At 34.7% G+C, this 15,764-nt stretch overlaps 1 protein-coding gene across 2 annotated transcripts; it reads left to right on the top strand.

The window, feature by feature from the left end:
* The first annotated feature begins 725 nt into the window (after positions 1-725).
* On the top strand, positions 726-8,017 carry LOC106772086 (serine/threonine protein phosphatase 2A 57 kDa regulatory subunit B' beta isoform-like). Of its 2 annotated transcripts, none has more exons than XM_022785552.1 (2): positions 726-2,422; positions 7,503-7,710. In XM_022785552.1, exons 1-2 carry the CDS (start codon positions 1,256-1,258, stop codon positions 7,563-7,565), a joined length of 1,230 nt encoding a protein of 409 aa, XP_022641273.1. In that variant the 5' UTR covers positions 726-1,255; the 3' UTR covers positions 7,566-7,710. The 2 variants fall into 2 exon arrangements, with proteins under 2 accessions (XP_022641273.1, XP_014513733.1); XM_014658247.2 differs by having other exon boundaries at positions 745-2,422; positions 7,520-8,017.
* Positions 8,018-15,764: the final 7,747 nt, after the last annotated feature.

The following is a 15,764-nucleotide window of genomic DNA, read 5'->3' as shown; positions in this document are numbered from 1 at the left end:
AGCTTCTTAGCACATCATGTTCAAATCTAAGATAGATAACATTATTATATTCAACAAACCATACTCACATCATTCATAATATCTCCATCTCATCTTCAACGATTCATAAAATAAAATAAATAAAAGATATTCTTTATAAGAAAATGTTTCTTGAACAAATTTAAAAAATGAACCACTATGGAGTTTTCAAACAAAGATTCATATATATATATATATATATATATATATATATATATATATATATATATATATATATATATATATATATATATATATATATATATATATAGATAGGTCGATACGAAGAAGAATCTTACCACATTATAGGTAGGATTTGGGTCTGCTTTTGTTTTCGGCTTTTACCTCTCCCACGTAGCAAAAACAGAGTAACAGAACATGTGGCAGTTAACCACAAAGAGTACTGTATACGACATCAACGTGCCACGTGGCAAACTCACAATCCCTCATTATTCACTTGCAAGCCACGTATATTATACCCCAGACCAACTCCAACTACGCACAATTATACTCTTGTGGGTTTCAATCATCTCACTCACTTAATCCATTTTCTTCCTTTATCCAACACCAACCCACCACAAAAAAGGATAAATAAATAAACAAAGAAATATATATATATTTTTATTTGGCAAACCAAATCATGAAGTGTAAACCACTTCAAAAAGTAGAAAACAAAACCATCTTCAATCGTTGAAATATAAAAATAAATAATTAGAAAATCAGTCATAATTAAAAAAAAATTACTGTTTCAGAAGCGATTATTGTAATCCATTATAATCACTCACTTTCCACAAGCACCTCTCTCTAATCCCACCCCTTAATTATCGTTCTCTCTCTCTCTTTCTCTCTCTATGCAGTTTCTGTGTGTGCCATTCCTTCTCCATCGCCGGAACACTTCTCCGATCGATCTAACCATCAATTTTACGGCATTCGCACCGGTGATTTTACTTCAATGATTCCTCACTCGGATCCGTAGCTTTCACAATCTGCGAACTGTTTTCCTTCGCCATTATCGTTTCTCGCTTTCAGATCCGAATCCCGACGCCGAAATCGGGGGATAACGAACCAACCGTTGATACATGGATTAGCATCACCTCGATGAAAACCTTTCCCTCACGCGTCTCACGCAGCCACACGTTTTCCTCGTGCACAACCTCCCCTTCAGCACTACGCACCACTTCCTCATCATCGTCATCATTCATTCCTAGGGTTAGGGTTTCCGTCGTGCGGCACCAAAATGTTCAAGAAAATCATGAAAGGCGGGCACAAGAAGCCCTCCAAGTCCGACGCAAGCGATCCCGTGTCTGCGGCGTTCGTCGCCGCCAACCGCAACTTGCCGGCGTTGCCCTCGCCCAATGTCGTCGTGAACCATGCCTCGCGCGGAACTGGAGGTGCGGCGCCTCCTAGCTCCGGCACCGCGATGCCGCTTGTTCCTACCCCTGGGGCAATGGAGCCTTTGCCGCCATTCCGCGATACGCCGGTCGCTGACCGGCAGAACCTCTTCCTCCGGAAGCTCCACATCTGCTGCTACGTCCTGGACTTCTCCGACACGCTGAAGAACGTTAGAGAGAAGGAAATCAAGCGCCAAGCGCTGATGGACCTCGTCGACTTCATCCAATCCGGCTCCGGCAAGATGTCGGAGCATTGCCAGGAGGAGATGATCAGAATGATCTCAGTCAACATTTTCCGGTGCCTTCCTCCGGCGTCTCACGAGAACACCGGCCAGGAACCCACCGATCCTGAAGAGGAGGAACCAAGTATGGATCCGACCTGGCCTCACCTTCAGCTCGTCTACGAGCTTCTCCTCAGATACGTGGTTTCCTCTGATACCGATACGAAAATCGCAAAACGGTATATTGACCACTCCTTTGTTCTCAAATTGCTTGATTTGTTTGACACTGAGGACCCGCGGGAGAGGGAGTATTTGAAAACCATACTGCATCGTATATACGGGAAATTCATGGTGCATAGACCGTTTATTAGAAAGGCTATTAACAACATTTTTTATCGGTTCATATATGAGACTGAGCGGCACTCTGGTATTGGAGAGCTTCTGGAGATTCTTGGGAGCATTATTAATGGGTTTGCGCTGCCCATGAAGGAGGAGCACAAGTTGTTTCTCGTGAGGGCTCTTTTGCCTCTGCACAAACCGAAATCTGTGTCCATGTACCACCAGCAGTTGTCTTACTGCATTACTCAGTTTGTGGAGAAGGATTTCAAGCTGGCAGATACGGTGATTAGGGGGTTGTTGAAGTATTGGCCTCTTACCAATTGCCAGAAGGAGGTTCTCTTCCTTGGAGAACTGGAGGAAGTGCTGGAGGTCACGCAGGCTGCGGAGTTTCAAAAATGTATGGTTCCGCTTTTTAGACAGATTTCACGCTGCCTCAATAGCTCTCACTTTCAGGTTCGTAGATGATTTCCATCTTTAATAATGGTGTTAGTTTGAATTTGAGATTATGGGTAGCTGTGTTCCATTGTTCTTATTTCCGGTTTTGACTTTGCAATATTACTTATTGAACTGCTACCTTGTATGCTATGATACGTTGTACGTTATACATCCAATCTAGCTCTTATTTTTAACTTGTGGGTTTCTTATTTATAGAATGCGGGGGTTGGGGGATGTAAGTTTCAGCTGCGTAATTAATGAACTTTAATTGTCTCATTTTTTATGTTTTTCCATTTATAGCTCCATAGTGTAGTGGGATTGAGTCCGTTTCCTTTTTTCGGTAAGGACAGTTTTAAGGCCTATTGTTTAGTTGCTTATTATGTTATGCATGTATTGGTGATGCTCCAATATATAGGAAAAAAGGGAAAAGTAAATTATACTGTGTCATTACTATTAACGTGAGAAGAGGATTTTTGTTCTGGTTGAATTAATTGTATTCTGGTCTTTCACACATTGAAACTAAAATAGACAGAACCATGCACATGCTTTTGCATGTACAAGGATTTTGACTTCACTATTGTTCATTGTCTAGTTCGGAGCCGAGTACTTAAGTGGAAGTTAACCATTAGCAGTTATGAGATTGTGTGATTTATATATCTTTTAATGGTAAAATACCTTGCAGAATATAAAGATTATATGGCTGAGGATAAATGTTGGGGACTCTAATGTTAATTTTCTGTTTGTTAAATGCATTGAGTTACTATTTTGTCTATAGAATTATTTAAGAAATATATGGGTTATATTTTATTTCTTTCTTGTTGTTATCTTTATTTATTATGTCAGTGACATGCATGTAATTGTACTTTAAGAATGGTGACATAATTGAAAATTGGTGAAAGTCTCACATCGACTAGATATAAGGTCAATTTATAATATATAAGTTGTTGCAAACCTCATCTTACAAGCTAGTTTTGTGAGATTGAGTTAGACTTAAAGTTTACTTCTTAACATAGTATCAAAGTCAGGTTAAAGCCTATCTTAGCAAGATTTGTGTGGACATATTGTTCTACTCGCTATTAGGCTACTATCGGACCATTCATTAATATTTAGTCTCAGGCTCGAGATGTATATACCTTGACGTGAGGGAGTGTGTTGGAAATCCTACATCGACTAGAGATAAGATCAATTTATAGTATATAAGTGGATGCAAACCTTACCTTACAAGCCGGTTTTGTGGAGTTGAGTTATGTTTAAAGTCTACTTCTTAACGAAAACAATTCTTTAGATCACATCCCTGATTTGATTGGACAAATGCAATACTCTTCTTGATTTAACACCATGGTTTGCACTGTGCCCCTCCCTAACAACAAAATTCAGTCAAGTTATGTATGGAATCAGTCGCTACATTCTAGAAATAGAAACAGTTTGAAAGGATTTAAGAATTCCTTATGAACTTGTGCTTTGAAAAGTTGTGCTTAGCTTCCTTAATGTGGCATTATTGTGGATGACCTTTTTTTTTCTCAACTGAATAGAAATGGGGAATATTTCAAAGGGACATAACATGTTCTCATAAGTCACAATCTGCTTGCATCATCTAACAGCTTCCTTTCAACAAACCCTCCTGTGAACACTTAGAAAGGAAATTGCTCTTTTATGAGGATAGTTATACAAACTAGTAAACATGTACCTTCCAATTTTCAGAAATGCCATGTGTTGTGTGATCTTGCTTTAAATATATTAGAATGTAATGATTATCGATATGGCGTAATTTTTATTCCTATAGATTTGAAGGAGAGCCCTTGATGAATTATTTTTAAAGAAATTCCCTCATATCAATAATGACGGTTGTCTCATTATCATTTACTTCCAAATAATAAGGTAGTCACCTATTTTATTCTAATTGGTTGGCATCAAAGTCATGATGATATTTTATGGCTGTCTCAGTATCAAATCTGTACAGGAATTTATTACTCCCTTTTGTTTCTTTTTCTGGAGTTGATAATTTTGTTTAATGTTGATTGTGGTGCACGAGCATCTATCTGAAAGATTGAAGCCAGTCTATTGCGTATTTCTGAACCGGGTTTGAGCATCCTCTTTGGAATCTGATTAAGCAATTAAATAACTATTTCTTGGGCTGGCGATATGAGTCCTTTTTAGTAGATCCGATCTGAAGATTTATGGAAGCTTTTGGTATTGTTCACTTAATCAATAAAATATTTTCCTGATGCTTGTATGTCACTAAAGGCAGAAACTATTGTTATTTATTCCAGTGAAGAGAAAATCAACACCAAGGAAAGAAATTTATAGCTGCACGGTATGCTCATTAAAATATTGGGGGAAGTAATCATGTATTTCGTGGGAGTTAACTTGTCAGGAAATTACATAGTCTGTGATGTAATAAAAGGCTAGTCCTAGTGCACCGGTAAGCCAGGCCTTGGTGACCAGTTGGTCATGGGTTCAAATTCAGAAACAGTCTCTGGATATTTAAGGATGAGGTTTTGTACAAATAAACACTTCTGCACCTTCACATCATGAGGAATCTTGTGACACCGGGGTATGTCAGTTTTTTTATTTACTAGAACTTTAAGGACCGGAAGAGATGGAAGTGAAAATCTGTTTCCTGTAGAAGTTATTTGGTTTGGTGGGTTTAGCATTTCTGATGCACACAAAAGACCATGGGCGGAATTCAGTTGTCATATCACATAATTTGTTATTGTTTTTAACCAATGGCAGTGTTTTAAATCCTGGAAACTGATGCGTGGCTGGGGGTCAAAAAACACAAATAGAGGGGATAGCAAGATAGCTGCCACATTATGTATTTCTCAAATATGACAAAAAAGTGCTCAAAATTCATGACACTCATAATTAACAATAAAAATGTTATAGGCATCCTAAACAAAACATACAATAAAATACCTAAAAAAGTCATATAAGTTCCTTAGATAGGAATTATCTCATTATCTTTGAAATCCGAGTCTTCATTATCATTACTACTATTCCATTTGTAGATTTTACTTTTGGAAATTGAATATTAGAAAGTAGACTTTAAATCTAACTTAATTTTGCTAAATCGGATTGAGTTTAGGTTTGTACTTGTTATATACTATAATTTGGTTATATCTTTAGTCGATAAAAGATCCCAATATATTCTCTTACTATGAGGATTGAAAATCTCATGTGACTATGGGAACCCGATAGAGGTTGACATGATAGATTCAACAAACTTAAGTAGGACATACTTTGAATAGCTTTGACACCATCTTTTAAAGTAGACTTCAGCCTAATTCAACTTCAAAATATTAGCTGTAAGGTGAGATTTGCATTTACTTATATATTATATTTAATGTAAGATCTTCAACACTGGAAATCCAAAACTAGCTCTAGCCATTTTGGCTGCCACTTTAGCTGCCATAGCAGGCAAAATATTGCCCTGAATAGTGGCTGGAGAGGACATCTTTTTAGCTCTGCTCCTCTTCACTAGATTAGTGGTGCTAGTTAAAACCCTACCTATAAGCTGTTACTATATGTAACTAACTAACATAACCTTCATTTGGATGCACAGGTGGACCAATTTTGATGGGAAGGGAAGTGGCATCCACATAAGGAAAATAATTTCTGGTTTTTAATTAAATCCACCTATAAGCATTTTAAGAACCCTATATATTTATACTTTTTGCAACCCTAAAATAGTATTACTGGCTCTACTTTTGGCCTGTGGCACATTGCAAATGATCTTCCATTCTTCACAAATCAAGTGTGGATGAGTTTAGATCATGAGGGTGTGGCAAATTATATGATTTATCAGGGAGCAAATTGCAATCGAGCCTTCGTTAATCTTTTCTGTTACTTCATTAATATGTTCTTTGTAAGCTTATCTTAGTTCTATCTTGTTCCTTCTAGTATCACGATGATGAAGCTGCTGTCTCTCGGTTTCTTACTAAGCCTCTACATGATAAAATCCCTTCGAAATTGCCAACAGTTGGCAAATAACAATCTTTCATCAAAAACTGGTTCGAATTTCTAAAATCTTTACTGATAATCCAATCCTCAGAAAATTGAGAGAATTTCTATCTGCTATTTGCAATCACAGCTTGGGCAATCTCATTTTTAAGTTTCTTTCACTTATTAGTGAGTGGAAGGCTGGAAATTTAAGCTGGCTAAGGTTGCAATAGGGGCTTATTGGTAGAGTTGGGTCATGAGGGTGGTATGCCTTTCATTGGAAATTTTATTGCGCTTTTGAATTGAAATTGGGTAAATTACACCCCTCCTTCTAGATGCTTAACTTCCACTGTCCTCTTCTCTATTTTAAAAAAATTAGACTCCTTTAAGAAATTAACGTGTTACCCTTCTTTTGTCCATTTTAACATTGATGGCCCTTCTAGAGGACAGCTTTCCTCTCTGTGACTCTCCGTAATGGCTAACCTGTTTTAAATTTTAGATTTGCAGGTATTTATACCAAAATTTTAGATTTCATTTTAAATCTCTTAATTTAATGCATTGATTCATTTTTGTTATGTTGACCGATTTTTCTACTCCCCTACTATTGAAATTATTTAGCTACTAAACTGCAGTATCAGTATGGATGTTTTCATATGCAGAAACCTTGGTCTTTTATTGCAGTGTTAAGAGTTGTTGATGCTGAATTTGTCTGAAAAAAAAAGTATTCTGGTAGATTTTTCTGGTATAGCATTTTTTATCAGAAGGTATCTATATAAAGGCTGACACAATTTTTAGTATTTGTTATATAATGTGAATATTGTTCTTCCCATACCTTAAAAAGAAGAAAATGAAAGGAGAAAAATAAAGTAAAAATCCTGAACAAAGAGACGTCCCATAAAATAGCCATAGTTGAACATCGTAAGCCTAAGAATATGGTCTTAGTCAATATAGGAATGATGACTTTTATGTCTTCATTTTATTCATTTTTTCTTAAAGAATTTTAAAACAGCTTCTCTAATTAATTATGGAAAATGCTATTCTGAAGTTTTTTTAAATCAGCATAGAGGGTTTAGAATCGTGAACAGTCAGAAGTGAATATTTTTACTGTTATTATATACTCCATGGTTTAGATGTTGTTTTGAGAAGTGTTTGCGCTTAGCCACACTCATACTGCAGGTTGCAGAACGAGCCCTGTTTTTGTGGAACAATGAGCATATCGTGAGCTTAATTGCCCAAAACAGGACGGTGGTACTACCAATAATATTTGAAGCATTTGAGAAAAACATCTCGAGTCATTGGAATCAAGCAGTACATGGACTGACGGTGAATGTTCGCAAAATGTTCCTGGAAATGGATGCAGAATTGTTTGAAGAGTGCCAGCGGCAGCACGCAGAGAAAGAGGCTAAAGCCAAAGATGTAGAAGAGCAGCGGGAACTTAATTGGAAGAGACTGGAAGATGCGGCTGCACAGAATGGATTTGAGGATATGGTCTTAACTTAGCCTTGTTAGTATATACTACCACAACTGCTCTTATCCATTTTGGTGCCATTATTTATTGGTTTCTTTCTTTTCCACCTAATTTTTTCTCCTCTTCTATCTTATTATATATCACTTGGATAATTAGCAATTTTAAGAAATCAGTGATTAATGTAACTTATTCGAAGTTGTTAGCAATGTCTGCAGATTAAGAACGTTTTTGTGAAACACTTTCTTGTATTTTTCTCCTTTTATAAAGAGAAATACGGAAGATTTTTTCTTTTCATTTCTCAAGACAAAATCTCACCTTTTCTTGGTTCTTGGATTCGGCCATTATGATTGGAAATTTCAAGGCATTATACTCAAAAACCTTCTACACTCTAAGGTCGTTATTGAATGACAAAGTTATATGCAAATTGACATATTTTAATATGGAAATTGCTACATTGTCCGAGTAAGAGTAATTCCGTTGTTAAATAGTTTTTGGTGAATGAGTTGTTTTTCAGCACTGCTCAGCTCAATTCTGGTTGCTAGATACCATCGATATTGAGCAATAATTATTTTTGGACATTAGTTTTTGAAAACCAGAGAATCTTGTTTCTTCCAAACCTACTGTACAATATCTTTTTATATTATACACGTTTTTTCTTGTTTTCTTTTTTATCGTTTAAATTAATATATATATATATATATATATATATATATATATATTTTTTTTTTTTTTGTAGGAGTTTCAAACTATCAAAGAATGTGTCTATGTCTATATATAAAATAGTGTGTTACGTTGTTTTGGACAACCGAATTTATCACATTTTAGCTATATGTTTAAAAAATTGTTTAAATAAGAAATTTGTAGGAACATCAATGAAATTTATATTTTTTAAGTTGAGTTGCTTTTGTTTAACTTGAAATTTATAACTTATAATTTTTAAATATATTTTTTAAAAATCAATTTTGATAATTCAACAGTTTTCTTTTTAATTTCGTGCATATTCTTTTTATAACTTATTATGTAAATGCTGTTTTCTATTCAAATGCAGTTATTATCTTAAAATTGGTTCAAATAATTTTTTATAGCAATCAATTATAAATATAATATAGCTTTTACAACTATTCCAAATACGCTGACGACATAAAAGAAGTATAATGAGAAACTATACGAAATATTAAGAGAATTAGTGTAATTTAAGAAAAATATGTTATACACTGATATTTTCTATAAGATATATATATATATATATATTTTTTTTTTTGTAAATAAAAGAGAATATGTTAGTAATCCATTCAAAACATATTACTTGCAAACTAGGTTTTCCAGACAAACTATAAGTATTGTTTTGGATACAGGGTCAAGTAACTTAATTTCTTCATAATTTCCTTCGTAATCGTTTTGTATTCACCTTTGTTCCAACTATTCGGAGGAGTACCTGCCAAATGTTCTCTGATTCTTAAGTCAGTACACAACTTGTATGATGGTTAGACCAATAGTATTAAATGTATAGTAAATGTGAGAGGTTGGAGGATGACTCTCAAGTCACTACCATAGTTAGGGGGCTAGAGTAAGAGGCTTAGCGGGAGCTGAGGTCCGTCCTTTGGCATAATCACAATCTCTTTGCTTGGATGGCAGTCGACATGTCAAGAATTCATCCCTCGATCATGTCTCACAAATTGGCACTTTTCAAGGAAACGAGGTTGGTCGCCCAGAAAAAGAGGAGAATAGGGGACAGGATCATAAGGGCAATGGACGAAGGGGTCAAGAAGGTTAGCAGGAAGTGGCGTATGTGCACCAACTACACGGACCTGAACAAGGGTTACCCCAAGGACGCGTATCCATTGCCCAGTATCGATGGCCTGGTCGACGAGGCTTTTGGGCACAAATTGTTTAGCTTCCTAGATGCCTATTCAAGCTACAACCAAATCCCAATGTACGCTTCTGACTGGGAGAAGACAACCTTCATCACCGAGAAGGCTAACTACTATTACGAGGTCGTGCCCTTCGGTTTGAAGAATATCGATGCGACTTATCAGAGTCTTATGGACAAAATCTTTGTCGATCAGATTGGGAAGTGCATGGATGTATATGATGATGATATGGTAGTTTGGTCAAATTCGAGCACCAAACACTATAGAGATCTGAAGGAAGTCTTCGGGTAGGTTAGGCGGTACAACATGAGGTTGAACCTAGCCAAGTACACGTTTAGCGTAGGGGTGGGTAAGTTTCTTGGATTCATTCTCACCCATCGGGTTATTGAGGCCAACCCAGATAAGTGTACCACCATCTTAGAAAGGGGAAGTCCCAAAAACCTGAAGGAAGAGCAAAGGTTTGTCAGGCGGGCTATGGCACTTTCTAGATTCATCCCGAAGTTGGCGGAGCGTATCCGCCCAATCTTGAGGAAAACGAAGAAGGGCGTATGAGAGACGTGGTTGACAAGGCTGTATTAACCCCCCCCGGTGATAAACCGACTAGTGGTTGACAAGGATCTCCGTATTTATTTGAGTAGGATTTAACCTGCCAACATATGGATGCCCTACTAAAGTTTTTGCTAAATCATGGTATCCACATATCACCTGCAATACCCACCCATCGCTATTACCAGATGGCACTTGAAAGGAAACTCACAGTTTTCGGCGTCATATGTACTAGGTTGAACATCGGGTTTGTATTTTCTTTATTTTTTACCTCTTTCACATCATAGCAACACAAACGTCTTCCTTCCAGGTTGACCGATAGCTTTATCAGATCTTATAGTCATGACAACAAATGCTAGATCGTATGCAATTCCTCTTACCCATTCAATTAAGTTTTCACAAGAGAAAAATATTTCATTTGTTGTGAAATGATTAGCAACCTCATTTATAAATCCTTAGATAAGATTTTATCCCAATTATGGGTTTTGTTGGGTAAGTTCTAACGAGACACGCCAAATATAAAGATTAATAAAATTCCTCCTTTTTACATATTATTTTATTATATGTTTTACAGTATCACTATTTTTGGAAATCCGAATGGAAATAAGTGTCCAAAAATGTGACTACTCGATAAATCTGAGTATGAGTGTCTAAATATGTAAGTACTTGATAAATTTGAACATGAATGTCCAAATATTTGATTACTTATAAATTCAAATATAAGTATATGAATATGTGATGAGCATAAAAGTCCAAATATGTATAAAAGTCAAAAAAACGTGACCAACTTTTGAAAATCCTAATATAAATTAAGGGTCCAAAAATATGACTAAATAAGAGTGTGAAAAAGTGACCAATTCTAGAAAAATCGAATATAAATTAAGCATCCAAAAAATGTGACAATATAAATGTCCAAAAATTAAAAAATTAAAAACTTGAGTACAATTCGATCATAATTGAAAATAACATACAATTTTGTTTATTTAATAACTTGATCTGCTTCCTAACTATCAACTTTTGAGCTCAGGAGGTTTTACAATATTATATTTTTTACATACCCAAAAAGATTTAAAATAATAATGATCTGAGTCAGAAATTCATAAAATATGTTAACTATCTTAAAATAAGATAAAAATAATATACAATATATATATATATATATATATATATATATATATATATATATATAATATTGTATACTTGATAAAACCATAATTCATTTACAATAACTAAATTCATTAATAATATTTATCTAATATTCTTAAGCTTGAAAAATTATAAATATATATCATTATAAAAAATTTAATCATTTCATAATTATTTTTACTTACATATACTCACCTAAAAGTACTTACTGACTTTAACGTAAAAAAATCTTTATAGGTAATTTTCTCTCAAATTATCCAAGACTCGATCACATATTAACAATGAGGTTAAACCATTTCACACCAAATCCAATAAGAGTAATATATTCCCATACGAAAGTTAGCGATATGGTTAGTGACACTCCTTCAACTACAAGTTATCCTTCTGCCGCTGCTATGTTGAGGTTTTCCTATAGACAGTTCAATCCTTTAGATACTGAATTTCAATACCAATTAAGAAAGTAGATCAAATACATAAAAAAGGAAAAGTTGAGTTGTTTATTAATTTTTTTTTTGTAATATTAGCCAGAACAATGTCTGATACCGTAAAAAGAAGTTTTTAAGTCTTTTTATTGATTAGGTGCAATTTTCGTTGACAAAGGTTTTCATAAACCTTGTAAAAAGATCTCATTCTAGACAGTATCACATTATCAACAATTATTTTACAATTGGATACTCCATTTGTAATGAGACAAAAATGATAACGATAATCGTTAAAATATCTTTTATCATTTCACTAAAAAAACTCATTTTTAGCAAAATGAATAATTTAGTCTTTTGCTAAATATATGAATTAATTATATACCTTTTTTATTTTATTTTTTAATTTCCATTTCCTTTCCTTCAATACAAATAATTACATTTCCTATTTTTGTTTCTAGTATATAACGCCACGCGTTTGTTAACTTTCTAAATTTATCTTTTTTTCTTGTCTTAGAAGTTTATTTTAGTGTATTTTAGTTTCTTATTTTCTAGAATTAGGTTAGTTTAGCTCTTTTTTCTTTAATTGTAGAGTTTTGTTAAAATAGTGTTAATTTTTCCTTTTTAGTTAAATAAAATAGGTTTTTAAATAATTAGATTCTTTATAGAAAATATTGTAGAAAACAAAATAAAAATATTTTTTTAGTAATGTTGTTTTTAGTTTGCAATTTAATTTTTTTTCCTATTTGGGCTGTTTTGTGCAAAGGTGAATTGGGATTAGTTGGTTGATGTTGCAAAGTGCTGATGTGCAAAATTGGGCCGCAACTTGTTTGGGCCTGGACCTGGGAAGAAGACATTGATTGGGTTGCTACTGAATTGAAGTAAATTGGGCCGCTGGATGTGCACATCTTGGGCTTAAGTGACACGCAGCGTATTAGAGTCTTGGCAGTTAGGGTCTCCTATCTTCATTCTGATTTGCAAAACACTTGAGCACATTTGGCAGAAAAGTTAGGTTCCAGCGACAGAGAATGAAAGTGGTTAAAGAGAGGAACGCGACCTGGACCGAAGAAGAAGCACAAGCAAAGGTGTTGATCGGTGAAGAAGCTCAAGATGATCAGAGGGCTTGGAAAGAAAGATGAAGGAAGACCGTCCGATGGGAAACTTGAAGCGTCAAGATCAAGGTTCCCCTTTTCCCCTTGTTAGGAAACAAGTTGGCTTTGTTTTACACCAAAATGGGGGGGGGGGTGAATTGGTGTTAGTTCAAAAACAAAATCTTTTCCCAATCTAGGTATGAAAATTCAAAGCTTTTGATCTTTGCCTTGAAATGGAAATAATGAAAATTTCAATGCAGCGGAAAAACGTAGTTGACTACTAGGAAGATAAAGTCGACTGAAATAAAAAGTGCAGGGATAGAGAAAATCAAACACTGGTTTTTATACTGGTTCGGCCAACAATGCCTACATCTAGTGTCCTTCCAATCTTGGAAGCAAATGCACTATAATGGTTGCGGTTTTTACAACAAGGAATTTATAGAAGCACCACGCAAAAATATAAATCTCCTCTCTAACCCAAAACCAAATATAGTTGCACACAAAACTAGAATTGCAGCAAGAATCCCCTCTTCTGCAATCTGAACCCACGCTGAACAATCCTCAACGTGTAACCAACACTCTTCACAGGATGCCAAGCCTATCACAGCACGCTTCACAGGTTGCCAAGCCTATCACAACACACTTCCCAGGTTGCCAAGCCTTTAATCAAATACAATAGTCTTCACAGGATGCAAAGCCTTCAAGATCAAACCAGAAGCACCTTCTTTGTGTAGATGTTGATCAAATAGTATGCGCAATTGACTCCTCAATCTGAATCTCTCTCAAGAAAGATCACCACGATGTTCTTGGAGAATTCTTGGAGCTTCCAAAACTGAGAAATAACTGTGAAACAGGACAATGAAAATGTTAGATCACAAAGTCTTACAGAACAGATCGTGTTCTGTTCTATTTATAGTTTTCCTGTCATTCTCAGTCGAATAACCTACTAATCCAGTCGACTGTATTAAAACAGTTATAACAGACAATCAACACAGAGGCTCCTCAGTCAACCAATTCAATGCACATTCATGACAGTAGACCCAGTCAGTCAATTCTAAGTAACTTTTGAAAATATAGTCGTTGGAGCAAGTAGGCATAACATAATTCCAAAAATAACAGCAACACAGTCGAATAGGTGTTCCACCATGTCGACTGACACTTTGAAATTCTTTTCAACAAAAAATCTCATCAAGCACATGTTCACAAAATCTGTACTAAGATTTTAGGTTAGTTGAATCCATTACCAGTGTATTCGACTGAACCAGATCTTTGTCACAACAAGTATAAGTTCATAAAAGTGCTTGTGAGCTTTTCTTCAAAAATGTGCAGAAGTAATCAAAATCATTTTATCACACATTTCAATACAAGCATGTTCCAAACATGTAACACATAATCAATCAAGGGAACATACAAGCAAATGAATAAAACATGTTCAACAAAATCATTGTTCAAAACAATATAGTATATCACCTGAACATGTAACACTGGAACTTATGCACTGTTATTAAGCAGTGTGTTGTCATCATAAAAAACCAGTTTGATATAGAGTTTTATGTTGTCAACAATATCAAAAATCTCCCCCTTTTTTGATGATGCACAACCATGATTAATAACTCAACCATGTTTGTACAGTTCCACAATTGACAGAGTAAAAACCGATAACACAATCAATACAAACAATTCATTTACTCTGCATATATAGCAAAAATATGAAGCTAACAAAAAAGGAATGCTTAGATATTTATGCAGTTTTGAAAACCAGAGAAGCATCAAACAAATATTAAGTTTCAAAATAGTAAGGATTCTCTCATAATCACAAGTTTATCACAAAAACATATGTAAACTCCCCCTGAAATGTAGGTGTGTGATGAAACATTGTGTAAAGAAGTGATATTGCCCCTGTCATTATGCATGAATTTTAAAAACAATTTAAGCACAAATCAATTATGCACAATCCAGAATATCACAAATCAATTTCCAGTTTAAGCACATATTTGTATCATTTGTACACAATTCAAACACATATATATGCAATGACACAAATATCAACAATCTCACAATATTATCTCAACTTAGATATAAACATGTAAGGAATAAAGATAATATCAGAATACTAATGATTAAAGCAGTCAGTAAGGATAGAAGAAAATTCCAAAATTGGAATTTTTAACCCAGTTTAGACGCAGTTGAATGCTTTAACTCATCAGTCGAATGCATTGCTTTTCCAAATGTTGAATTTCAAATGTATATGTCCAAAGCAATGTTCTTCCTGCAAAACCTTTCAAAAGCCTTTTCCAGATCAAGTATAGTGGTTATGCAAGAATAGAAACAAATCATAACAAAAGTCAATGTATAAAGATGCATGACAATTATAGCACAATTGACTTCATCCATAACTCAGTCGAATCAATCAAACAGAGTATCAGATTTTATTTGACAGTTTAAGTGAATGGTTAAGTATCTGGATTGATTCAACCTTCTAATATTATTTCCTTGATAGAAAAGATATTACATTGATAGAACACAACAAGGAAATACAAGCAAAACATTAAACGCAACAAATGATGGTATTGAATGCCGTTTACAGAATGAAAACATATCAACAACATAACAGAAATATGTGTTAATCATTCCTCTCCTTCATTGACTGTTCTCATGGATATATTCTCTTTTTGGTTCCAATTATCCCAGCGTTGTGAAATGAAGTTAACCTTTTCTTCCAGTTGATTAATCTTGTCGTCAACCACATGAATTAGATCGTCAAAATATTTCTCATACGGATTGTTTATCACATGGTCCAAATCAGAGACCTTGAGTGAAAAAATTCCTTCAAACAGATTTGACTGGTGATTGTCCTTATGATAACATCATCCTTCTTCA

The sequence above is a fragment of the Vigna radiata genome, chromosome 8 (assembly GCF_000741045.1).
Source record: "Vigna radiata var. radiata cultivar VC1973A chromosome 8, Vradiata_ver6, whole genome shotgun sequence".
Taxonomy (NCBI): Eukaryota; Viridiplantae; Streptophyta; class Magnoliopsida; order Fabales; family Fabaceae; genus Vigna; species Vigna radiata.
The sequence above is the reverse complement of the archived record's forward strand: the minus strand, read 5'-3'. Positions and strand labels throughout refer to the sequence as shown.

What these genes read in the sequence shown, in the direction of transcription:
- LOC106772086 (XM_014658247.2), top strand. Translation starts at nt 1,256, where the DNA reads ATGTTCAAGAAAATCATGAAAGGCGGGCACAAGAAGCCCTCCAAGTCC. An exon ending in TCAATAGCTCTCACTTTCAG is followed by an intron (nt 2,423 to 7,519) that starts GTTCGTAGATGA and finishes CTCATACTGCAG; the next exon opens with GTTGCAGAACGAGCCCTGTT.